This window comes from Episyrphus balteatus, chromosome X (genome assembly GCF_945859705.1).
Source record: "Episyrphus balteatus chromosome X, idEpiBalt1.1, whole genome shotgun sequence".
Classification (NCBI taxonomy): domain Eukaryota; kingdom Metazoa; phylum Arthropoda; class Insecta; order Diptera; family Syrphidae; genus Episyrphus; species Episyrphus balteatus.
The window spans coordinates 3,749,125-3,775,559 of NC_079138.1; the positions used below are offsets into that span (position 1 = coordinate 3,749,125).

At 31.3% G+C, this 26,435-nt stretch overlaps 3 protein-coding genes across 4 annotated transcripts; 1 reads left to right on the forward strand and 2 right to left on the reverse strand.

The window, feature by feature from the left end:
- Positions 1–242: 242 nt before the first annotated feature.
- On the reverse strand, positions 243–7,223 carry LOC129920695 (BLOC-1-related complex subunit 6). Its single transcript, XM_056002189.1, has 6 exons — positions 6,917–7,223; positions 6,734–6,856; positions 6,555–6,665; positions 631–824; positions 408–568; positions 243–346 (listed from the first exon to the last, which is right to left on the reverse strand). Exons 1-6 carry the CDS (start codon positions 7,104–7,106, stop codon positions 301–303), a joined length of 825 nt encoding a protein of 274 aa, XP_055858164.1. The 5' UTR covers positions 7,107–7,223; the 3' UTR covers positions 243–300.
- Positions 7,224–9,119: 1,896 nt separating this feature from the next.
- Positions 9,120–14,264, forward strand: LOC129920621 (uncharacterized protein K02A2.6-like). The gene is made up of 4 exons (XM_056002033.1): positions 9,120–9,284; positions 9,861–11,351; positions 11,429–11,629; positions 11,876–14,264. The coding sequence occupies exons 2-4, from the start codon at positions 10,539–10,541 to the stop codon at positions 14,249–14,251; spliced, it is 3,390 nt and encodes a 1,129-aa protein (XP_055858008.1). The 5' UTR covers positions 9,120–9,284; positions 9,861–10,538; the 3' UTR covers positions 14,252–14,264.
- Positions 14,265–17,895: 3,631 nt separating this feature from the next.
- On the reverse strand, positions 17,896–25,218 carry LOC129920656 (adapter molecule Crk). 2 transcript variants are annotated; one of them, XM_056002093.1, is made up of 7 exons: positions 25,104–25,218; positions 24,181–24,726; positions 21,721–21,843; positions 21,436–21,640; positions 18,842–18,970; positions 18,325–18,567; positions 17,896–18,261 (listed from the first exon to the last, which is right to left on the reverse strand). In XM_056002093.1, exons 2-7 carry the CDS (start codon positions 24,210–24,212, stop codon positions 17,995–17,997), a joined length of 999 nt encoding a protein of 332 aa, XP_055858068.1. In that variant the 5' UTR covers positions 24,213–24,726; positions 25,104–25,218; the 3' UTR covers positions 17,896–17,994. The 2 variants fall into 2 exon arrangements, with proteins under 2 accessions (XP_055858068.1, XP_055858069.1); XM_056002094.1 differs by lacking the exon at positions 25,104–25,218 and adding an exon at positions 24,851–25,066.
- Between the last annotated feature and the right edge of the window lie 1,217 nt (positions 25,219–26,435).

The window sequence follows — 26,435 nt, forward strand, 5'->3', positions numbered from 1 at the left end:
ACACCAAGTTGGAAATTCATCATCAGTCGTGAATCTTAAGTCACAGCATTAAACATAATTGTTTTATTTTATCAATCAATGAAAACAATACACAAACAAATATAACACTGAAAAACATTGTTATATCAATTTTAACTAATATTTTTTTCGTGTAATTTGAACTTTTAGATTTTGCACTTAACCTATAAAGCTTAAGATTATTTTAAACTTAAGCACAAATAATAACTCAGATTCAATATCTGTCTGTAAAAATTTAAAAACATAAAGAAAAAAACATTTAAAGCGAGGCTTTTTAGCCTTTTACAAACTATTTTCCAACATGTCCACTAGCCTCTTGATTTCACGACTGTTAAAGAAACTATATTTTTTTAAAAAATACTTAAAATTGAAATCTTATTAATACATACATTCGCAATGCTAGTTGTTCGGTTGGTTTCATTGACTTGGATATTTCCTCCGTTTTTGCCATTATTGTGTACATACATTTGATATTAGAATCCATGCTATCGGTTAGTTTATTAACAGAATTTTTATGAATTTCAACATTATCCGCTGTAATTGATGAAACCTTTCATGAAAAAAAAAAACTGAATTTTATTAATGTTAAGGGAGATATGAAGGACAACATACTGAATGTAGTAAATTATAAAGATTTTCTGTGAGATTATCAACGGAAGCTGCTAAGTATTGAGCATCGATTTCGATGTCAGTCAAAACATTGGAATCGATTTGAGCTAGCTGCGATTGAAGAAAATGCTTTTGTATAATTCCAGCTGAGGTGGATGGTGTGCTATTTTTTGAGGAAAAGTTTGGTTGACTCATGTCTGCAAGAAAAATAGAATCACAAGGTAAATTATATGAGAAGATAATACAATTGGATAAAAAGATATTTTTTTTCCTAATTTTTTACAATTTTACCAATTTCTAACGTGTCTCTTAGTTCGAATTCTGCATTTGTAAAGGAATGCGTACGTACCTTTTTGAAATTGTTTTCTTAAGCATATCTAATTTTTCACAGTAACGAATTTTGACAAGATTGTGCAAAAACGTAAAGCCTGTCTTAAAATTTTTGGCATAAATTCCGGAATCTTAACGCAATAACTTTTCAGCATTGACGTTAGGGAAGACTTTTTGTGTGTATTCGCTTAGTTAAGCATTTTTTTTTTATTTTTTATTAGTATATTTGTACATTTATTATTGTTTATTACATCAATTCATATTTGAAATATCAACTAACTTTTTAGCTGTAATAACGTGAAAAAATGTATCAAAAACAACATCATTTAAACATTTGGAAAATACTACTTAGTTGTTGTATTACTGCAAAAAATAAAATAAAGTAAATTAAAGTAAAATTTGTCAAGACTAGGGACAAAAATAAAAACATTAACCTCTATGGGTTAAAATTGTTGTCGACGTTGCCGAATTGTTTTTTTTTTTTAATTAAAATTAAGATTTGAGTGAACAAAAACAGTTTTTTTAAACTTTGGTTAAATTGCATGAATTAAATTGATATCAAATTCTCTAGATTTGGAAAAAAAAAATATATATATTTTAGTGAGGGACAATTTTCCATAGTATAAGTCGTATAAGAAATTTTCTAACAAATTGACTTTGTTTCAAATCAACAGAATGGCAGCACCTACAATATTAAGATATATAATTTTAAAAAGCCAGAAGTTTATTAAATTTATTTAAAAGAGCTTGGACTGTATTTATAGTACCAATATTAAAAATGAATCAGGCTTAAGAAATGAAATATATTGTTTAGAAAAAATAAAAAAATGGGCAATTCCATTATCGCGGGTGCAACATTTATACGCATTCGAAGCTTATTTACAAACAAATACAAAGATATTTTAATCAAACTATAACTTGAAAGGGTACATTAAAAGCTGTTTATTTTTGATTTAGGTATAAAATTATAAATAAATAAGTAAATCGTCGCTAGGAAGGGTTCAAAGTGCTATCGCGGGTGCAACAAAATCGGCCCTTCCTTTTTAGACCTAAGTACAAAAACATAAAAGTCTGTTAATTTTCAAACACTTTTGATTTTTTACTTACATACATCGAATGACGTTAAATCAATAATCTTAAAACATAACAAATAAATAAGAAAAAGAATACAATGAAAAAAATACAAAGAGGAATTTAAATTCGAAGCTATCGCGGGTGCAACACGTTTACAAAGCAACCGAAAGTAAGTAACGGTAAGGAATACAACAACAAAAGAATATTTTCTTGTATACAAACAAATACCTTATATGTGTCACCACATGTCCAACAAGTTAGTTTAACCACAAGCTGTCGGTAATGGAAATTTTGAGCCTGTATCACCTGCCATGATATTAGCAGTTTTTAACGACTCTTTTGCATTAAAGCCTTCCCAAGCGCAAAGAAACAAATTTTTCTGTTAAATTTGGACTCATTTTTGCTTGTTTTTATGAAATACAGTTATTTTACTTGTTATTATTACAAAAAAAATAACAAATATTGAAATTTAGAAATTTTGCCGAAGATTGTCTCTAGCGGAATGGCCCAAATGTTAAATTTTCTCCCCTTCTCGGCAAACCTCGTAAACTAAATGATTTTTTTTTTTTTGTTGAGAAAATGGTCTCAAATTTTGAAAGATGTATAAAAAATGGTAAATTTCTTGTAATAAAATATAAATTTGTCTTAAAAAAAATTTGACCATTATTATCCTTAGTTGAATTAAGAAGAGAAAAAGGTTCTATGTGCACATAAAAGAAATCGGGAAGTACATTTACTATATCATTTTTAAAGAACTTTTTCTCCAGAAGTTTTTGAAAATAAGTTTAAACTTATTTTTTTACCATTTAAATACAAAGTTATTTTTTTGTTCATTCAAAAACCTTTATAATTGAAAGTTAAATAAAACAAGTCTTATTTTGTCAATACAAAGTAATTTAAAATTTTTTGTTTAAACTGTAATACTCGTACATAGACCTTTACTTTTTCGGAATCCAACTAACAATTAAATTTACCAACGTAATTCTAAAACTAATGAAGCTATCGACTTGAAACTAAGTCCAAATTACTCGTTAACTCATAAAAGTTTAAAATAATTGTTTATATAAATATTTTTTTGTACAATTTGCTTATGTTGACAAAAATCTTTTTTCTGCAGTTTCATATTTTTATTATTTTCTCGTAGTGTAATTTGTTTTTTTTTTTTAAATACCGCACGTTGACACGGATAGTGTCACAACTAAAAAAACACGATTTTCAGGAGAAGAAAATAACAACATAATTAACATTGAAACAGATGAATTTAGTATCGAATCTTTTGATCTCTAGTGGCGAGTATTGCAGATAGAATCATGCCATTTAATGTAGATGTTGACCTTGCGAACTGTTCTTTTTTTGCTTAAAAGAAAGAAATGCTTTGAAAATGCATTCCACAATAAGGTTTTTGTAAAGACTTTTTTTCAGCCTATTCTGAATAAAAAGTCACGGGAAAATGTGTTCGAAATAAGGGCTCCAAATTGTAAAATTCCCTGAAACCCGTTCTTTTTCCGTTTGAATTGTTGTCTCTTTTCGTTAATAGTCATGAAATAACGTAAAAAGAGTAAAATGTATGGAATCACTTCGATTGGAAGCCTTAACCCAACGCATTTACCCGGGATTAGGGCTGAATGTGAACCTATTCTACTAAACCACCGGCACTGTAAACTTCGATGACTAGTCTTTTTATAAATTGACTTGTTAATATCAAGGCTATATAATTATACGTTAATTACACTGCCCAACACTCAAAAATTTTCCAGACTGTTGTTAATCTTTCTTTCTAAATGGAGAGTGGTGGTTCTGAAAACAACATTAGTTTTTTCTAGCAGCTCTAGTTTTTAAATTATTCATACATAAAAAAGCATACAAATTCATTTATTTTATTTTACTTACTGAAGCGAAATACATTAAACTCGAAAAAAATTTCACGTAAAGCTTTAATTAAAAAACGCAAGCAATTAGAAGATCTAAAAAAAAAATAATATGAAATTACGGCCAAAATGTGAAAAATGAAAATATCTCAAAAATTAGAGCTCCTAGAAAGAAACCAGTATAGTTTTTAGGCTCACTGTTAACAACTGTTACCAAACAGTTAAAATAAGCATATCTTTAAAATAAGTATGAAATTAGCCCCAAAATGTAAAAAAACGTAAATATTTTATTAAATAGAGCTCCTAGAAAGAAATGAATGTGATTTTTAGACCTACATACTTCAAATACGTTAAGTTTAGTATAATTTTTTTTTGGAAAATCATATAATAAAACGGCAAACACTTATTTTGTGGTACAAAATACGCGGCCCACAAAAACCGAAGGGGCATAAATTATATACCGAAAGATAGGAAATTTTATCTAGATGTGCAGAATGTAAACATTATTTATTTTTTTTTTTACCGAAATAGATAAAAACAATAAATTAAAATTGAGGAAAAAAACAAAAAAAAATGTTCTGAACCACGCCCTCTCCCTTCTGGAAGTAGAAACTTCTAAAAGTAAAGACGAGAACCTTCGAAGACATTCTCGAATTTCGAATAAAATTAAGTGTTGCATATTCTTAGTAGTTAATAAAGTGATTTATATAGTGTGCTTATTTGAGCATAAATAAAAGTTACAATTAGCACTCGAATTTTGAGTGCGGGGTCGGCTAGTTATAATAAATGCTCAAAACAAGGAAAACTTAATAATTTCTAGACAGTTTCTATAAATTGATAAAATTCACAAAAAGGATTAATTTTATTTAAAAATTTACTCAGGACGATACGTATTTAGCAATCGTCCAATAATCGTTTGAGCACATTCGTTATGATGATAATCGAGTTTAGGGAATCAAACCATCGTGGAAACGATATCGTTTTTCAATAATCGAGTAACGGTAAGCAAAATTTTTTTGTTTTATGAATTTTCTTAACTTACATTTACTGATTTGGCATCGCTTATTTCAAATCTGCCTTCATTTTTTTTTTTCTAAAAGCTCTAGTTTGGGTGATACAGGTACTATGGAAATGCTTAAAAAGTAGCAAAAAATCGATTATGGAAATTTTATAACGGTAATATCTCAAAAACGCAAGCTGAAAGAAAAGTTCGTTCCTGAAACAAAACTACTGTACGCTTCAGAACTGTAAGCTAGGGAAATGCTTAAAAAGTAGTAATAAATAGATAATTGAATTTTTATAACAGGAATATCTCAAAAAACCGAGCTGATAGAAAAATTCTGATTTCGGATTTCAATTCATACACTCAAAACCTCCTGAAACAAAACAACTGTAAGCTAGGGAAATGCTTAAAAAGTAGCAAAAAATCGATTATTGAAATTTCACAACGGGAATATCTCGAACACGCGAGCTGATAGAAAAATTCTGATTTCGGATTTCAATTCAACACACCAAAAACCTTTAGAAAAGAATTGTTTTGTTCCTTAAACAAAACCAGTGTAAGCTAGGGAAATGCTAAAAAAGTTGCAAAAAATCGATTGTTTAGATTTTGTTACAGCAATATATCTTGTAAACGCGAGCTAATAGAAAAATTTTGTTTTTCAGATTCGAGTTCAACACACCCAAAACCTCTAGAAATATATTATTTTGACCTTGAAACTAAACCACTATAAGCTAAGGAAATGCTTAAAAAGTAGCAAACAAAATAGATTATTTAGATTTTGTACCAGAAATATCGCGAAAACCCGAGGTGATAGAAAAATTTGGATTTTGGATGTTCAACACACTCAAAACATTTAGAAAAATATTTTTTTGTTACTGAAACAAAACTACTGTTAGCTTCAGAACAACTGTAAGCTAGGGAAATGTTTAAAAAGTAGTAAAAAATAGATAATTGAATTTTTATAACAGGAATATCTCGAAAACGCGAACTGATAGAAAAATTCTGATTTAGGATTTTAATTCAACACACCAAAAACCTTTAGAAAAGAATTGTTTTGTTCCTTAAACAAAACCAGTGTAAGCTAGGGAAATGCTAAAAAAGTTGCAAAAAATCGATTGTTTAGATTTTGTTACAGCAATATCTTGTAAACGCGAGCTGATAGAAAAATTTTGTTTTTCAGATTCGAGTTCAACACACCCAAAACCTGTAGAAATATATTATTTTGACCTTGAAACTAAACCATTGTAAGCTAAGGAAATGTTTAAAAAGTAGCAAAAAAATAGATTATTTAGATTTTGTACCAGAAATATCGCGAAAACCTGAGCTGATAGAAAAATTTGGATTTTGGATATGTGTTCAACACACTCAAAACATTTAGAAAAATATTTTTTTGTTACTGAAACAAAACTACTGTTAGCTTCAGAACTGTAAGCTAGGCAAAATGTTTAAAAAGTAGTAAAAAATCGATAACTAAATTTAAATAACAGGAATATCTCGAAAACGCGAACTGATAGAAAAATTCTGATTTCGGATTCCAAAAACCTTCGGAAACGTTCATCAAACTTAATAAAACAAAACCCTTGTTGTTCAGTGTTATTAAGTTAAAGTGGACAGCTAGAAAAAAACAACATTGACTATATTTCGAAACCTACCTCGTTTAGCAATTGGACTTGATAATTTGATTTTATATTCAAGATTTTCAGCAACAAAATGTGTCATATCACCTTCTCTACGAACCGTTCCTTCCAAATCGTATGGAAAAGCTAAAAAAAAGTGAATTGAATAAATCAAATTGACAACAAAGAGAAGAGACTACGCCACAGTAACTTACATTTTTCACATAGTAACGTTACCGGTCTCTTTTGTGGTTTTATATCATTAACATGATTGCTATTGTATTCATCATTATTCATTTGATTGAAACGTTCAATTAAATTATCTTTGTTGGATTTATCTAAATTACAAATTGTTTCTAATTATTAATTGAAGACAAAGACGATTTGTTTATTCTCACCATCATTCTCATTGTCACCGTCGTCGTCATGGTCATCATTGGCTTCTTCTTCTTCTTCTTCTTCTTGGTTATTTCGACTTGATGATTGAAATGCAATTTCAGTATAAGAAGCAGCCATTTGATGATGATGATCTTCTTTGGTATTTAATTGATGATTATTATGAATTTTATTCGATTGATATTCATTCATTGTTTGAGTTTTAATTTAAAACATTTGAAAAGAAGTTTTTTTTTTAAATTTTTATTTGGCGATTGTTTACACCTTACCAAAATAAAATAATCAATATAATTGGGTTTTTCAGCCAGACGTCAAATTCTAACTCAAAGATGTTAAATTTTTTTTTGAAAGAGGTTGAAAACAACAACAATGCGAGACTGTTTGTTTGTTTCTTGTGTTATTTTTCCTGTAAAATGTGTAAAAAGCAAAGGGTGGCACTTACTTAGTTTTCATGCAGGATCTAGAGATCGAGTTGGATTTTGAATTGATTTTGAACTAGAGGGCCGCTGGAAAAAAATCAAAAAGGGGCCAAAAAGGGGCCCGAGACAAAAAAAAAAAAGGGGCCAACCAGCGTTGCCAACTGAGGCATAATTATGAATTTTAGGCATAATTTTATTAGCTAAAGCCTGGTACGCTGCTCGCGCTAAATTTTAGCTCCCATACAAATTATCGAAAATTTTTATCTGAAGCCTGGTACGCTGCTCGCGCTAAATTTTAGCTCCCACACAAATTATCGAAAATTTTTAGCCAAGATAAAATGGATCCCATACAAGTTATCGATAACTTGTATGGAAATTTTATCTCAGCTAAATTTTAGCGCGAGCAGCGTACCAGGCTTAAGGCATTGAGGCTTATTTTTTGCCAAAAAGGCATAATTTTTATCATTCTACTTTGGATATATATTTTAAAAGTTTCTTATAATTTTTTAAATATTTTGATAAAAAAGACTAAAAATTAATATATTATTATATCTTTTAAATATAAAGGTTGTTCTTATTATTTATTTACAGAATTGGTTTTTACCATTTAACTCTTTTGTTAGTTTTTTTTTCGAAGAATTTTGTCCACATTAATCAATTTTACTAGACGAGAATCTACAAAAGCAATTTTGTTGCTATAAAAAGCCTTAAAAGCAAACGGAGGGGAACAGCGCTCGCAACCGCACTCGATAGATGAAAACTTGTGGAAAATACAAAGAAAACAACAACAATCAATTGACAGTAGCTTCCGACTCCATCCGCCAATTATGGTTCTGGCTTAAGCCTGGTACGCTGCTCGCGCTAAATTTTAGCCGAGATAAAATTCCCATACAAGTTATCGATAACTTGTATGGGATCCATTTTATCTCGGCTAAAAATTTTCGATAATTTGTATGGGAGCTAAAATTTAGCGCGAGCAGCGTACCAGGCTTAAAGAGATAAAAATATGAAAAATAGGGTATTTTCAATCTAGGGGGCGTCGCACTCAATTTTCGCAAAAGAGTAAAATAAGGACCACCCTGATACACACTAATTTGAACTTTTTTATACCTACCCAGTTTTCATGATTTTTTCTTGGTTTTTATTAAATCAAGGGCTGACATCAAGGAATTGCAAGTGTTTAGGTACATTTTATCTATTTTTATAATGGCCAGTTGTACAAATATTTAATCCGTGGTTCAGCATCTTTTATCTTCTGAAGTCAGTGGTAAAGTTGCGATTTAGCACTCGTTCAAGGTCCATACCTATTAAAATAGCTAAATTCATTCTTAAAGCCTGGTACGGAGCTCGCTCTTAATTTTAGCTCCCATACAAATTATCGATAACTTTTAGCCGAGCTAAAATGGATCCCGTACAAATTATCGACAACTTGTATGGGGATTTTATGTCGTCTAAAATTTAAGCCTGGTACGCTGCTCGCGCTAAATTTTAGCTGAGATAAAATTCCCATACATTTTATCTCGGCTAAAAATTTTCGATAATTTGTATGGGAGCTAAAATTTAGCGCGAGCAGCGTACCAGGCTTTAGCGCGAACAGCGTACCAGGCTTAAACCAAAAACCTGATCCGAGGCTGAACCACGTTTGTACAACTGGCCCTAAGCTTATTATTTTTTATCAGTGTCAGTCTGTGTAGTATCGGGCTAGAATGTCTGGCAACACTTGTTCAATATTCGAATGAAATAAATGACATATTGTACCTGGCAATGCTGGCCTAAGAAATGAAGAACGAAAATAAGATATAGAAAGGAGGGCAGTTGAATGATAGAACGCGGAAGAGTCGGACAGACTTCTACATTGGCGACGAGGAGAAAACAAAATTAAATAAAAAAAAAAAAATATTATCGGTGAATCCAGGAAAACAAATAAATTAAAGGAAAATTGTTATGACTGGTAAGTTAAAATAAAATACAATTAATATTCAAGCAAGTGTTTGTGGCATGTGCATTAAAAAAAAAAAAAGAAAAAAAAAACATTCGGAAAAAGGCACGCCATGCAATGCAGTTGCGTGAAGGATACATGAATGTACCTACATAGTCTCGTTACGTTAAGTATAAAAAAAAAAAAAAAAAAAAAAAACAGACAGTTTGTTTGGGAAAAAGTTAGGTTATAAATCCAGTGCAACTTAAATGATTGCAAAATATAATTTAAATGTTTGCCGAACAAGCAAATTTTTGTTGTGACTTAAATGATCGCATATGGTTTATGTTATAAGAGAGCGACTTTAATGATTGCCAAATATTAAATAATGAAAAGATGACTTGCTGTGACTTAAATGATCGCATAAGGTATGCTATGAGAGAGCAACTTTGATGATTGCCAAGTAATGAAAAGATAATTTGCTGTGACTTAAATGATCGCATACCAATGTAATAAAGAAGTAACTTTGAAAGTCTAGAAAAAAAAAGAAATTTCACCTACAAACATACAAAAGAAAGTACCTAATGAAATTCTTTTTTTTCCTTTTAGAAACAATGTATTCAAAATTCATTGAATTACCGCCATTTGACTTCACACTATATGAAGAAAATAGTGGTTTAGAATGGACAAATTGGCACCGGTCATTCGAATGGTACCTTAAAGCGAACCATATTCAGGATGAATCTGACAAATTTGTAAAACTGATGCACTTGGCTGGCCGAAAGGTGCAAGAATTATACGAGTCGTTACCAACACCAACTAGTATCACTGAAGTAGCACGTGGACCACTTGCCACCGGTTGCAATCCACATTTGTCTGATTATGACACAGCTATACTAAAGCTCAATGATTTTTTTGAGCCAAAAAAGAACTCCACCTACGAACGACACGTATTTCGACTTCTCAAGCAAGACAAAAATGAAAAAATTGGCAGCTTCGTTATGAAACTTCACATTCAAGCCGAAAAATGTGATTTTGGTGATGCAGTCCAAGACAATGTCAAAGACCAAATTATTGAAAAATGTTTTTCGGCCAAACTACGCAGAGAACTACTAAAGCTGGGTGACTCCAATCTTGAAAAAATTTTGAGAGCGGCCAAAGTTTTTGAAGCCATCGAGGAGCAATGCAAAACATTCGACTCGAACGAAAAAACCAATAACTTCTCAGAAAATGTAAACAAAATTGAGCACAAAGTTCAAAACAAGAACTGGAAAAGTGACAAACCAAATGAATGCTCTCGTTGTGGGTATACTGGACACCAAGCGTTTGAAGAAAAGTGCCCAGCAAGAGGCAAATTATGTAATAAATGTGGCGGTAAGGATCATTTTATCCGGAAATGCCGAAGTAAAAAACGAATACATAACTTCGAAAACAAATCTTCAACAAACACCTTTCGAGAAAAAAATGAAACGCGATTCTAAAGAACATTATAAATTGAAAAAGCTTAAACCGGACGAATCAGAAACCATTAAATTGCTCGATGCAAGTGATGCAAACAAAAAAGTCGAATACATTTTTTGCATCGGAGACACAGCTGGAAACGAAATTCGTTGTAAAATTGGTGGCGTTGCAGTCAAGGTTGTTGTCGACTCCGGGTCAAAATTTAATATTATCGACAGCAAAACTTGGGAGTTTCTTAAAACCAATGGGATCAAAGTATCAAAGCAACGCCAACAAGCAAATCACGAGTTCAAAGCATACGGCGGCCATCCATTAACTGTAATGGGAGTGTTCGAATCCAGCATCGAGACCAAGCACAAGTGTTGTTTGGCGGATTTTTATGTGGTGAAAGATTATGGAAAAGCATTAGTTGGCTTCCAAACAGGCATCCCATTGGGAGTGATGAAAATAGGCGAAGACGTCATAAACCAAATTGACCAGCATTGTAACTCAAGCAAAATAAAAGGATTTGTTGTTGATATACCACTAAAGGAAGGTGTAAAACCTGTTGCGCAGCCGTATCGTCGGGTTCCAGTCCCATTAGAAGAGGCAGTCGACAATAAAATCAATAAACTCCTCCAAGAAGGAATTATTGAGAAGGTAAGCTAGAAAAAAAGAGAAAGAAATTATTTTCACATTTCTTGAACATATACAATTTTAATTTGAAAACCACGCAGGTGAACGAGCCGTCCCAATGGATTTCGCCAGTGGTACCAGTGCCTAAAGGCGATGACGTGCGAATTTGCATAGATATGCGCCGAGCGAACGAGGCTGTCCAAAGGGAAAATCATCCGCTTCCAACTATGGAAGACTTTCTTCCCCATATCGGAAAAGGGCGGTTTTTCACAAAGTTGGATGTTAAGGACGCCTTCCACCAGGTGTGAAACTTGAGTTTACAAATCTTGTTATTTTTGTTCAAATGTAGCTCTGATTAAAGTTGATTATTTGTTACTAAAAAAATATAACACATATCGCTTGACAGACTACACAAAAAAAAAAAAAATTTAAATTATTATAAACCGGAATACTATGTTTTGAACTATTTTTGTTTTATTCAATAAACTAATTCAGTTAATCGTTTGAAAGTTTGAGTGCTTTATTTAATGAGTATTTTCTGGTTACAGGTAGAGATTTCAGAAGAGTCTAGACCGATAACAACATTCATAACAAGAAAGGGCTTGTTTCGTTACACCAGACTAATGTTCGGAATAGCTTGTGCCCCAGAATTATTTCAAAAAATAATGGAACAAATTTTGGTTGGATGTAAAGGTTGTTTAAACTACATGGACGACATAATTATTTACGGAGAAACAATCGAACATCTAAATAAACGTGTCGCCAAAGTTTTGGAAACCCTTAAGAGCCATAACGTTATGTTAAATCGTGCAAAGTGCATTTTTGGAGTAACAGAATTGGAATTTCTTGGCCATAAGTTATCGGCATGTGGCATAGCTCCTACGCAAAGTAAGGTTGAAGCTGTGAAGAATTTTCGTTGTCCATCGAGTGTTGCAGAAGTGCGTAGCTTTCTTGGCTTAGTTAACTTTGTGGGAAAATTTATTCCAAACTTAGCTAATCTAACGGAACCACTTCGTACTTTAACTAGGCAAAATGCAACATTTAAGTGGCAAAAAGAGCAACAAATTAGATTTGAACGTTTAAAAGAAAGTCTGACTAGTGACGTAGTATTGGGGTATTACGATGTTCAAAAACGCACTCAGGTATACGCTGATGCTAGTCCAGTTGCTTTGGGCGCAGTGTTAATCCAAATTAGTGACAGTGATGAGCCGAGGGTTATCACTTATGCAAGTAAAAGTTTGACCGATACTGAGAAACGATACTGCCAAACCGAAAAAGAAGCATTGGCTTTAGTATGGTCGGTTGAGAGATTTCACTTTTATTTATTTGGCCGAGTCTTTGAACTGGTGACCGATCATAAAGCATTGGAAACGATATTTTCTCCAACAAGTAAGCCGTGTGCACGGATAGAACGCTGGGTACTCCGTTTGCAATCTTATAATTTTAAGGTCGTATACAAACCAGGAAAACACAATATAGCTGACCCGTTGTCTCGATTAGTAGTTACCAACAAGGCAGAAGAATTGTTTGATTTAGACAATGAACAATATATCAACTATGTTGTAGCAAATGCTGTACCAGTCGCATTAAAACTAAAAGAAGTGGAAGAGGCGTCTGCAAGTGACATAACTATTCGTGATGTTAAAATTGGACTCGCAGAAAGAATTTGGTCTGATAGAGCTGGGCCGTTTAAATTATTCGAAACCGAATTATGCTTTGCTGGAAATATCCTACTTCGAGGAAGTCGTATTGTTATGCCGGAAAATTTGCGAAACCGTACAATAGAATTGGCTCATGAGGGACATCCGGGAATTACAGTCATGAAACGCCGGTTACGAACAAAAGTTTGGTGGCCAAAAATAGACATTGAAGCAGAAGTATTTGTAAGAAAGTGTCTGGGTTGCACAATGGTGGCGGCCCCATCAGCACCGGAACCAATGAAGCGTAAGGAGCTACCTTCTGAACCGTGGTCTCACTTAGCAATTGATTTTATGGGTCCGTTACCTTCAAGCCATTACCTTTTAGTCGTTGTCGACTATTTTAGTAGGTTTGTCGAAGTGGAAATTATGACAAAAATTACAACAATGGAAACAATTAAAAGACTTAGAACTATTTTTGCGCGATTTGGTAGACCTAACGTGATAACAGCTGACAATGGTACACAATTTACCAGCACCGAATTCAAAGATTATTGTACTGAAAACGGTATACAAATTTTGCATTCTACACCATTCTGGCCACAGCAAAATGGTGAAGTGGAGCGCCAAAATCGTTCTATTCTAAAGCGTTTAAAAATAAGCCAGAATTTGCACCAGGATTGGGAGAAAGAGTTGCAGGACTACTTGTTAATGTATCGTACAACACCACACTCTACCACATTAAAATCGCCATCGGAATTGATGTTTGGAAGAACCGTTAGTGACAAGTTACCACAAATTAACCAGCCATTTGAATACGATGAAGAACTTCACGATCGTGACAAAACAAAAAAAGAAAAAGAAAAACAATATGCTGATGAAAAGCGAAATGCCAAAAGTAACTTAATAGCAGTTGGGGACTTGGTGTGGTTGAAAAACTTGATAAATACAAATAAATTGTCCGCAACATTTGAACCAATCGATTTTAAAGTAGTTGAACGAAGTGGCTCCGAGATAGTGGTTGAAAACCTAGAAACCGGTGTACGTTATCGACGCAATGTTACACATGCCATACGAGTTCCGTTACAAAATGGAAATAGAGAAATACCTACAGAGCAAGAACAAAAACAACATCAACAACAAAATGATCAACAAAGTGTGGACCAAGGATCGTTAAGCTACCAAGGGCCAACCGCGAATAAAAGAGCAACTGCGAGCATGACCACGGATGAGTTACCACCGCGAAAGAGAAAAGCACCAGCCAAATTCCAGGACTATACACAATAAAAAAAAAAAAAAAAAAAAAAAATGTATCTTAGTCACTGAACCACAAATGGAAATTTTATAAGAGTAATAAATTTACATAAAATTATATTTACTTTGCGTTATTATTATTAAAAAAAAAAAAAGGAAGAAAGTAGATGTAGTATCGGGCTAGAATGTCTGGCAACACTTGTTCAATATTCGAATGAAATAAATGACATATTGTACCTGGCAATGCTGGCCTAAGAAATGAAGAACGAAAATAAGATATAGAAAGGAGGGCAGTTGAATGATAGAACGCGGAAGAGTCGGACAGACTTCTACAGTCTGAAAAATACTCTCTCAGCTGAGATACTGCCATGAGGAGTTTTCAAACATAATTTCATCCAAACCATTTTTAAATATCCGCCCTGAATTAAAAAAAAAAAATTCAAAAACCTTGTCCGCAGATCCAGCCTCAAGCATTTTTATATTTATCAATTATACTTTCTCGGAATTCAATTCGACTAAATTCTGGAAATCAGAAACCAGTGCCCATGTTCTATAACTTTTATCGCTGGCGATAAAAAGTTTGAATGAAATCCATTTTATCTCATCAAAATAGAAGAAATTTCATTCAAAATCATAATTTCTTGATTCATAAATTTTGAATTTGAAAAAAATTTTGCTTTATATATGGGAAGAAAATGTTTAAGTTAAAAAACAGGGACCCAGATCAGCGTACCTAATTGAAGTCAATTGTTCTTTCTTTTAAAATTCTCCATAATTCTTCATCTTTTAAAATTCTTAAGAGAACTACAAGTTTAGCTTTAAATATGAAGGGGCCATTTTGATAATTTTTAAAAGAGTGGGGGCCAAGGGGACAAACGGCAACACTGCTAGAGGGTTTTAATAAATCATTTTTTTTTTTTTCAAATGACTTTAGTATTCCATTACAAATTTTAATATAATGCACGACTGGGTAGCACGTATTTGCTCTTATTGTTAAAATCGTTTAGAATGTTAAAGCTTATTAAAAACTTCGTACAAGAATATTTTTTATTTAAATTTATCATTAATTAATAAAAGAAATGTCAAAATAGGATTAAAAGTTGATTTTAAAAATACGAAAACCGCTTTTGAAATGGTCTTTTAATCTCCAAGTAAAGTAATAATAATGTCATTTTATTTTTATATGACCAAGATTTTTTAGAGATGTATTTTTTTAATTATACAAAAATTTTCGAAAGTTTTAAAAAAAAAAAAATTTGGCATGCCATTTTGAAGAAATTATTTTTCCACATATTCAAACAAAATTTCATCAATACGTTTAAAAAAAAATGTTTTTAAATACATATCTTAAACAAAAAATCAAAAATTGACTTTTTTGATTTTTTTTTTCTTAATTTTTAAACTAACAGCCCTATTCTGACAAACCTCACAGTCATATGAACCTCACAAGATGAGCTGTATTTAATTTTGTGAGGTTTTTGTACGACAAAAGCTTTTAAATTTTTGATCTGCTTTGAAGCAGGTCATCTAAGAAAACGATTAAATGACAGGTACTTTTAATAAACATTCCAAAAAATACTTTTTTCTATATCAAAAGTAGGACCTATGCCAGAGTACACGTATTTTTTTTTTTTATCAAAATCGTAAGAGCTGTTTTTGAGTAAAAAACAAAACAACCTTTTCCAGTAAATTTTCACTTTGAACAAACGCCGAAAAAGAAGTTTAACTTCAAAAATCGAAAACCGGCAAATTTGAACTAAAAGCCAGGTACCACATTTTCACATTGTTTCTAAATCGATCCTGCCGGACATATTCTGCATTTCACTTTATACGAATTCACTCGCCGAAAGTGAAATTAGGTGTTCTGCATTTCACTTATTTACATTTTCTGATCGAATTAAATTCACTTTTTTTCTGTTCGTTAAATTGGTGCTTTTTTCAAAGTATATGCAATTTTTGGGCAAAATATTATCAAAACGTATATTTTTATTATTTTGTAATATTTTTTTAGTTTAGCACAAAATATACATAAAACACATGAGCCATACAAAATAATCATTCATTTATTTTTTGGGTAGGTCCACTGGGAACACCTCATGCACTATTTTACACTTCAATAGTTTTTTTTAATTGAAATTTGCAATAATATTATAAATATTTGCTTCACAGGCAGTAAACAAAATCGAAAAGGATGATCCTTCAGTTCTGACAGTTCGAAGCAATTTCACGTGAAATTGAAAAGTGATTTCAATTCACTTTCGATCGAATTGTGGAACATGGGCGGGGGCGTGTATGTCGTTTTCTTTCACTCTTTTATTTTTTCACTTGCATTTTTCTTGTGGTTTTGTGTTCCTTCACGCCACAAAAGTGTAAAAAAAATGTTTTATTCCGGATTAATTTTAGTAGGTATATCTACGGTGACCATATTTCTGGAAGCGAAACCCGGGACAGATAAAAAATTCGTTGGATCGTTTTGAAAATATTGATTTAAAACAAAAAAAAATTAAATTTTTTTAAATGAGTTTTCATAATTTTTCCTTATTTTGATATCAAGATTTCCTAAACGATTTTATGGGAGCGTTTTTGTTGCAATCATTTAAGTCGTTTACGAAATCCGAAATCAAGAAAATGGTTTTATAAAAATGTCTGTTAATAACTTCTAAAAAATATTTTTTCAATCAAAATCGGGAGAGCTGTTTTTTAACATTTTAATTTTATTTCAAATGATTTTGAAATTGTATGATCTTTAACACAACTTTTAACATGTCCTTAAAAGTTGTAAAACTTATCTTCGTTCTCCACGTGACCAAGCCATCTCAGGCGCTGCACCTTAACTAGGTTATTATCTTTCTCTCCAATCACGGGTTTAAAAAAAAAATTAACTAACTACAGTTACTAATAAAACACGGATGAAAATATATAATTGATCAATAGCAACTCAATATTTTGTTTATATAACGTTTATTTTTGCACAACATTTTTTAGGAGTCTGTGTTGTTAAAATTAAAAGAAAAAACCTATATGTATTTATATATATTTATATATAAACTGTATTAGTTAAGAAAAAGGCTTTTTTAGTTTTTTTTTTATTTCAAACAATCAAATTTATGAAGTTAATAATTTCAAAGCTTGTTTTTTTTGAAGAATATCAGTTAAAGTGCTTACAACAGTTCTGAATTTGTATTTATATAATTTTTTGTTTTCTTTTTTTTTTGTCAAAGCTTAATCATATGTATAATTAACTCTTTATTTTCTTAAATTAAATAACTTAAATTAATAAAAAAAAAAAAATACTTTGTGCTTCAAACAAACAAACAAAAAGCCTTCTGATATCCCTTATACTTTCTTTTAATCATCGTTGTATGTACAATCAATTTTGTTTGTTTATTTTTAAATTCTGTCTAATTTTAAAAAAGATATATTTATTTACATTATTATTACATTGTTAACTTTTTAATTATTTTCTTTTTTTTTTATGTATAATCGTCAAACCATGTTGATGAGAGGGTATTTTTTTTTTTTTTTAGAAATTAATTAACCACCCTTAAATATTTTGTATTTGATTTTTTTTTTACATTTAGGTACACTCTAATATTATAATTTTGTAATATATGTATATTGTGTATAGTTTAAACTTCGAAAAAGGTGGACAACACATTTAATCGAAATTAAAACAACATTTATCATGTAGGCAAAATCATTGAAGAAATTATTTTGTTTTTTGATTTTTTTCTTAAATTTTTGGTTTTAACGGCCACTTGCTAGTTGTTTATATCTTATTCACCCCAATCATTAGAATTTGGTACATTATTGCTGCAGTTATTACTTGTGCTACATTTAAGCGTATCAGCTTCGTTGTCAATGAATTCAACATGAGTAAACGGAAAGTGACCTTTCTTGCCTTTCAGTTCACCTTCCCATTGACCATTGATATTTGTTTTGGTTACTTTAATAATGTCATCAACTTCTAGTTTGAGGGCGGTTTTATCATAGGCATTCGGTACTCGAGCTTGTTTCACACGAGCATAAGCAGGTAGCTTGCGCTAGAAAATAAAAACAAAAAAATGATTATAAAAATAAATATAGCTTTTGTTTCGTAAACTTACGTTTAAATCGGATTTCTTCAAGGCATTGCCCAATTGATGTGAACTTTGAAGAGTAATACCGGCACTTCCAACACTACCAACACCACCTCCACCACCACCACCACCGCCACCACCTCCTACAGTGCTACATCCGCTTAAAACTCTCGTTCTTGAGATTGAATTTGTTGCGCTTATGATATTGCCGCAGCCACTTCCTCCAGAACTTGGACGTTCTATACTATTGTCTTCCGCATTTTCATTATACTTTATTATAGGAAGAAAATATTTATTTTTGTATTATTTATTTGTAAAAATTAACAATAAATTAAAATCTATTATTAACAAAAGTTTTAAGAACGCCAGCATCATAGTACTTTTAATTCTTAGATAGATGAATAATTGGAGTTTTTTTGTTTGTTTAAGAAATAAATAATTTATAATTTGCAATCAATAATAATGAATCAAATTAATTATGTAGGTCATTAATCTGTAAAATAATTTATAAGCTTGCTGCCACAACATTTTTTTGGTTACAAACCTTTTGTACATAAGGTACTGGAATCTGTCCAATTTGTCCCAAAGCATTTCTTGCTGTCCACCATTGATCTTCATCTTTGCGAATTATTGTTAATATCTCTCCACGTCGAAATGGTAAATCATCATGGTCCTAGTTAAACAAAAAAACAAAAAAAACAACAACAAAATTAATAGTAATAATTTATTTGGTTTTTTTCTTAAACAAAAATCTATAAATTGAAAAAAGATGCAACGAGAGATGTTGTTTATGGTTAGAACTCAACAAATCATTACACAGCTAATCATAAGACAAGTCATCATGGGCAGCCCACAGAAGACAACTCAACACATAGAAATGCTTACAAGGCAAAAGACATATTTTTTGCGGCCTTCTGTCGTTCAAAGCCGTACTTTTTTAGTTATAACACATAACACCCGCTCCGCGTTTTTTTTTTCGCAACTTTGCTTCTACCGAACTGTTTATTATAACGTTGAAATTTATAATTCAGGGGCTTAAAGAAATCAAATTCATAAAATTTGATATAAACTTTTCTGGCTCGTATGCAAAAAAATGAGCTTAAGCTCATATCTCACTTTTCAGTATGTTTTCTTGAAGAGTGAGATAGAGCTTAAGCTCATTCATTTTGAATATGAGCCATTGAGATAGAAAGATCACAACAAAAACATTACTGTTAAAAAGAGAGCCAAGTTCTCCTATGTTGAAATTATGCTGGCACAAAAAGTACTGAGATGTAAAAGTGTACCAAGTTCTAAAGTTTGGGTTCAAATTCGTATCAATAAGATGTTGATTGTTCTCTTGACAATTTTTCTTTTAATTACCGGTTTTTAAAGTTATTTCAATTGAGGAGTTTGATTTTGACCAGCTCAACAAATGTAGCGAGTTTGAAATTTCTAGCATCTTTGGTGTGGAAATTAGAGGGGGGTCGAAAATGGCCTGAGTTGTTTCCTGTAAATAAGGGTGTAGTGCCAAAGTTGCTAGAGAACTTGGCTGGGCACTACCGTGCCCCTTGATAATGATAAGAAAGAAATATAAAGATTACAAAAAAAAAATTTCAGGAGTCATTAAAAAAATCAAAAAAAAAAATAATCTCAATCAGGAATATCGTCTCATAAATGTTAGGCCATAAACTTCTATAGGTAACACAGACATTCTTGGCTCTTTTTTTTTGCACGCCGATCGGAATATCTGGTCCTATAATTAATTGGCTACTACTCCTATTTGATGCTGACTATTTCCTTGCTTATTTACCTACTATTAAGTTTTTTTCTTTATTGATATGTCCAAACATTCAATTTCCTAAAAGGAATTAAGCTAGAAGAGGACCTAGAACATGAGGAACCAACTCAGCTAGCTTAAAAAGGGGGCACAATAGAGCAAATAACACCCCAGATATTAATCAGTCAAATAGGTTTACAAAACAGACTAGGAGGCCTATTCTGGTTCTGTAAATAAGCGAATCGAAAAAAGTACTTTCACTTTCGCTTTCACAAATTGCTTTCACTTTTTTGATACATTTGGTCTAAAAAAATGATTCTAGTTCTGTGATTTAAAAAATTCAAAAAATCTAGTATAGATTCAAACCATATTACCGACATACTGTCGGTACATTTTGGTTTCTGTATTTGTTTCGAATTTAATGAATTTGGATCAGACATTAATTTTTGTTCACTTTTTCATTTCGAGCTCGTCAAGGACCCGAATGTCTAAAATCATTTCTAACTCTGCTTGAAGCGTAGACCTTTGTGCCTCTGTTATTTCTGTAAAGGTTAACCACTGTACCTTGTTCAGGTTCTTGATACAATAATGTGAGCGATAGGTTGCCCCATTATTACCAAAAGTTGAATTTTTTGGCATTGTTATGTTTTTTTTATATAATAAGCGCGTCCTAAAAGGATTAGTGTACACTTAATATGGGGAACGAGCATTAGTAAAATAGGGAGGGGTTTGAATGGAGATACCGATGAGCATTAGTTTTTATGTTCTGAGTTTAAAATGGGATGGGAAAACAGAGGCGGGTAACGCGTTCCACATTCGTGTAGTGCGGCTGAAGAAAAAATCTCCGTATTTGACTGTACGTCTGAAGTTGGACTCTAGGGTAAACTGATGAGCATGCCTTGAAGGGCGAGTATTACGGTTGAATTGTTTCAGGGGAGGAATGCAATTAGCTATTTCATCGGAGCACTGCTTATAAAAAAAAGATACAACAATGTGAGACATGAGTCGTTACGACGGTGCTCGAGAGACGTAATTGTATCAGTTATTGATCTATCACCCATCACTTTTATAGCTCTATTTTGTATTCTATTCAAGAAACTCAAAGAGGTTATTGGAGCACCTGCCCAGATGTGGGAGTTATAATCAAGCTTTGGACGAATATACGCCTTATAAATAATTGCTAGATCAGACGGGGAGACAAATTTCTTGCATCTTCGGAGGAAGCAATAGGTTCTTACATATACAATATTTTTAAAAATCCTAATTTTAATATTTTTACAAAAAAAAAACTACTTGCAAGCTAGATATCTTAAAATTCTAAATATACAACACTAAAATATTTAAAATTAATTAAACTTCAATACAAAATTCTAACTTACATTACTTTCAAAGTCAAATTTTCCTATGGCTTTTTCTTGTTTTCTTGGTGCTGGTCGACGCAATGGTGTGGTATCCAAATAATGTAATTTATAAAACGTCAATAGCTCGGGTAAATCGTCAAATGATTGATCACCAATCCTAAAGACTATTTGATCTTGTTGTTGAATTTTATTGATAATATAATTGCTGACTTTGGTATCTTCCCTATAAATGATAAACAAATAAATATTTATAAATGGGTTTTTTTTTTTGTATTATTATTATAAATTTTGAAATTTTCTTACCGAACACATAACACATAATCACCGCGAATTGAATTACTATCGCGTACTAGAAATACACCTCTTTCACGTTCATTCATAAGGACTTCGGTAGCATCTTGTCGTGACATTGGTCCAAAATACCAACTTAAAAAAAAGAGAAGAAATTTGTTCGTATATAACATTAATTTTGCTATTCCATAGAGTTCTCGGTTTAAATGGTTTGCGTGAAAATGAAAATCGACACATATAAGTTTCGATTTTCATTCTCATGCATCTCTCTTCCTAAATATTACAAGCCTTCTTCCAATTATCTGAAATGTTCTGACTGTCCCTAGTCTCTTAACTAACAATCATGGATTGTTTTTATAAATTGATGGAAAAAAATGATTCAGGGGAGGAATGCAACTAGCTATTTCATCCGAACGTTGTTTATAAAAATAGTGATAAAACAAAGACAGACATGAAACATTACGTAGGTTGTCGAAGGATGCAATTATCTCAGTTTTCCATCTATCATCTATCATTTTAAAAGCATGTATTTTTTTAAAGAAAATCGGAGCACCTGTCCAGATGTGACAATTGTATTCAAGTTTTGGTCGAATGTACGCTTTATAGATTACAGCTACATCTGTTTCTGAAATTTTGAAAAGACTTAATTTGTTTTTGCATCATATTGATATGCAATAACTTTCTTCAAACATTATGTTTGATTCAATTTGCAGTATCCTATAGTAAAGTAGCATGATGGTTAAGGCACACGAACTGAAGGTTTTTAATGTTTTGCAGTGTTTTTTTTTTTTGTTTCTATAAAAAGTTTGGTATCAAAATGTGCGCTGGTCTCGAAAACGCCACATTTGAAAAGTGGAGGGTAATGTGGTACACATACGTCTGCTAATGTGGTATACTCTTCCCCAATATAATAATATATATTTTATGAGTGTCTTTATTTTTGAAATAAGCAGTATTAGATGTTTTTATTTGTTTTTGTTGAGAATGGAGAAAAAATAACAAAAGATTAAAAATTACTTGAGTTTTTTTTTTAATTTAAGATAAAATATAAATTTTGCTGTTGGTATATTCTAAGGGAGTTTAGTAAACCACATTAGAGCATGGTAAGTATAACACATTAGCGGAAACAGTAATATTGTACAAAAAATTAAAAAAAAATTGGTCTTATTTCGTTTTGAAAAACGAAATAAGACCAAATTTGATCTTATTTCATTTGGCATTATTTCTCGTCACCAGATTAAAGTGCTACTAATTAAAAAAAAAATTGAATCTTATTCCGTCATTAAAATTAGAAGAATACAAATTATTTTGCTCTTCATCTATGTTTTTTAAATCTAGGAAGTTGTTGTTTTTCTTTACTGTTTTTTGTTTTTAAATAACATTTAACAATTAACATGTTAATGAAAAAAGTCTGAATCAATCTTAATTTAGTCACGGATGTTTATTTTTCTTTTTTTTTTTTAATAATATCACATTTCTCCAAACGAAAATATACAAACAAAACATTCAGATTTTTTTCATAAAACCTCTTTGTTTTTTTTAGATAAATGTGAATCTAAATATTTACCTATATTAAAAAAAATGAAACAATCCATATTAAATGTTCTTAAACTAGCAACTGTCTTACGATTTTGTAAACAAGGGAGTTATTAGTTTAGCGTTGGAAATGATTTAAACGTTGGTATGGTACAACCAAAAGTATCGGTCATCCTTAAAGGAGTCTTAAGCGTCTTAGAAACACACATTTGTACCAAATGAAACGTCAAAGCAAAAAATAGCGCCTATTCACAATTGTATTTTGATCAATGTTCACAATAGAGAAAAATTTATCAATGGACAACCGTAATACCAAAATGTCTATCAATTGATAAGTTTATCGTTTATCTATCAATTGATATTTGACAACCGTAATAGGTGCCTTAGAACTTAATGGAATTAAGAAAAAGTCCATTATTAAGAGACCAGGATCATAGCATTGAAAATTTTTAAATTAGGCAAATTAAAAAGAAGTCCATTTTTAGAAATCAGAAATTCAAGTGCAAATATTTCCTAAACCTACTCTATTAAGATTAATTTTCCTACTAATTGAAAAAAAAAATTGAATGTTATTCCAAAAATATGTTAGTAGACTGCCCCGTCATTAAAATTAGAAGAATTAAAATTATTTTGCTCTTCTACTGTTTTTTAAATCTAGGAAGTTGTTGTTTTTCTTTACTGTTTTTTTGTTTTTAAATAACATTTAAGATTTAACAATTAACATGTTAATAAAAAAAAGTTTGAATCAATCTTAAATTAGTCACGGATGTTTATTTTTTTTAACAATAATAATATCACATTTCTCCAAACGAAAATATACAAACAAAACATTCAGATTTTTGTCCTAAAACCTTTTTGTTTATTTTTTAGATAAATAATGAATCTTAAGTATAAAAAAAATGCTGTAATTTAAAAAAAGAATGACAATAAACTTACCTATTTCGATCAAAAGCATCAAACGTTGCCATATTATGGAACTATCTAGACAAGCGCTTTGAACAAAAAAAAAAAAAATAATAACAATAATCTAACAAATTCACAGTTTTAAATAAATAAAACGAAGAAACATCAGGAAACTTGTCATCCAATGGGCAATGGGAAGCCGGGTCGGGTCGTTTTAGTCCGAAAAATTAATTCAACTTTTTCCAAAGCATCGACAGATTTTATTCGTATATTTAAACAAAAAGAAAATTCTTTCTTTCTGCACTTTAGTAGAATAATGATAAAGATGATGATGATGATTATAGCTTCACTTTGAAGATCCAAAAATGATCTCTTTAAAGAAATTCTACGCTAGCCAGCGCCACTCCCTCCCCCACTGAGATGATCGATACCTTTTTATTTGATTAAAGGAGAAGATTCTCTGTCGTCACAAGATAATAATGGCAAAGGCAATGATATTAGGAGGTGCATTTGGGAGTGTATTATATTGTGTATATCGAGGGGAAAACTCTCTTAATTAAGTCTTTTTCACATTGAAATCTGCGTCAATAGAATAGAAAAGAACGCAAACATTTAAAAACAATTTAACAAATAAAATTATAGACAAATTTGTATATGATTATTTTCAAGTCGAAGTCATTCCCGACGGACGACGAGACAATACCACAGAGGGATCGAACGAACGAACGAACGAATAAAACAAAAAAAAAAATTGTTTTTAATATCTCAAATAGAACCCCCGCCCAGCCAAGTCCACTTTATTAGTGTAGTTGTCATTCGTCGGCTTAAATTGCCTTGCCACTTAAACAATAAATAAATTTTTCTGGGTTATTTTCGTTTTTTTTTTTTTTTGTTTAATAAAAAAAAAAAACAATAAATTTTTCAGAGGAGACCAGAAAAAAAAACAAACAACTGACGGATTTTTTCTTGTGTGATATGCGGAAAAAAATCTTTCGACTTTTTGAAAGAGAAAAATATTTCACATGCAAATAATTTGGAGGTACTGTTCATTTGTTTCTATACTTTTCTCCCTCACCCTACTACTACTTCCCTCACTGTACTGTTTGGGTGGAAAATTGAAATTAAAAAAAAAAAAAACAATCTCTTAATTCGTTTTCATGCTTAATCGAGTGATCGGGTTGAATTTTAGAAGAGAATTTCAACTCGACTCCAGGAGTCAAGGTGTACATATAAAGATTATTCCATTAAAGATTTTGTTGTTGTTGTTTTAGCAAGAGATTTTATGACAGATGACACTGGAAAACCTCTCCCTTTTTTCTTTCCAAGAGAAAAAAAAATTAAAGGTTTGTTAACATTGGTCACTTTTTGCACAAGTAGCAGTAGCCAAGATAAAATTTCCACACAAGCTATCGATAATTTGTATGGGATGCATTTTAGTTCGGATAAAATTTTTCGATAATTTGTATGGGAGTTAAAATTAATTCCCATACAAATTATCGAAATATTTTATCTGAGCTAAAATGGATCCCATACAAATTATCGATAACTTGTATGGGAATTTTATCTCGGCTAAAATTTAGCGCGAACAGCGTACCAGGCTTTATGAAAAAGAGTAGGTACCGAAAAATATTATTTCTGTATCATTTTTGTAAATTTGTCAGTATGATTCAATCAAAATATGCGTCTAAAAATGTTCAGTTTTTGACTTTACAGCCTAGTACGTAGATCGAACTAAATTCGGTTCCCATACAAAATAGTCTTAAAAATTTAGCAGAGCTAAAATTTATTTCAGCCGAGTTGTGCGTACATTCAGTTAAAACGTCACAGATTCGTTTTTCAACTATACATTTTTATTAGCCAAGAAAAATGAAGAACAAAAATTTCAGCTAGAATATAGCACGATCTGCGTTTATAAAAATATTAGGGGTATTCACGATCCGGTGCAACCATTTGCACCATTGTATTTTATTTTTGCAATAGGATTAGGGTTAAAGGGTATATCAAAAGTGCAAAAGTGTAAAAAAATTGTAGTCTGTATATTTTAACTGTTTAAGCCTGGTACGCTGCTCGCGCTAAATTTTAGCTCCCATACAAATTATCGAAAAATTTTATCTGAGCTAAAATGGATCCCATACAAGTTATCGATAACTTCCCAACTAACATTTCAGCTTCGGTTAAGGTATTACAAAAGCTACATTTCAGCTTCTTTTAAACTTTAGTAAGGTTGTTGGGCATGGAAAAAGGAGAACATTATACAAGTTTGACCCTCTAAAAGGATCTTAAACGAA

What these genes read in the sequence shown, in the direction of transcription:
- LOC129920695 (XM_056002189.1), bottom strand. Translation starts at nt 7,106, where the DNA reads ATGAATGAATATCAATCGAATAAAATTCATAATAATCATCAATTAAAT. An exon ending in CGGTGACAATGAGAATGATG is followed by an intron (nt 6,857 to 6,916) that starts GTGAGAATAAAC and finishes TTTGTAATTTAG; the next exon opens with ATAAATCCAACAAAGATAAT. An exon ending in AACGTTACTATGTGAAAAAT is followed by an intron (nt 6,666 to 6,733) that starts GTAAGTTACTGT and finishes ACTTTTTTTTAG; the next exon opens with CTTTTCCATACGATTTGGAA.
- LOC129920656 (XM_056002093.1), bottom strand. Translation starts at nt 24,212, where the DNA reads ATGGCAACGTTTGATGCTTTTGATCGAAATAG. An exon ending in GATGCTTTTGATCGAAATAG is followed by an intron (nt 21,844 to 24,180) that starts GTAAGTTTATTG and finishes CTTTTTTTTAAG; the next exon opens with TTGGTATTTTGGACCAATGT. An exon ending in TGAAGAAATCCGATTTAAAC is followed by an intron (nt 18,262 to 18,324) that starts GTAAGTTTACGA and finishes TTTATTTTCTAG; the next exon opens with CGCAAGCTACCTGCTTATGC.
- LOC129920621 (XM_056002033.1), top strand. Translation starts at nt 10,539, where the DNA reads ATGAATGCTCTCGTTGTGGGTATACTGGACACCAAGCGTTTGAAGAAA. An exon ending in AAGAAGGAATTATTGAGAAG is followed by an intron (nt 11,352 to 11,428) that starts GTAAGCTAGAAA and finishes AAAACCACGCAG; the next exon opens with GTGAACGAGCCGTCCCAATG. An exon ending in TTAAGGACGCCTTCCACCAG is followed by an intron (nt 11,630 to 11,875) that starts GTGTGAAACTTG and finishes TTCTGGTTACAG; the next exon opens with GTAGAGATTTCAGAAGAGTC.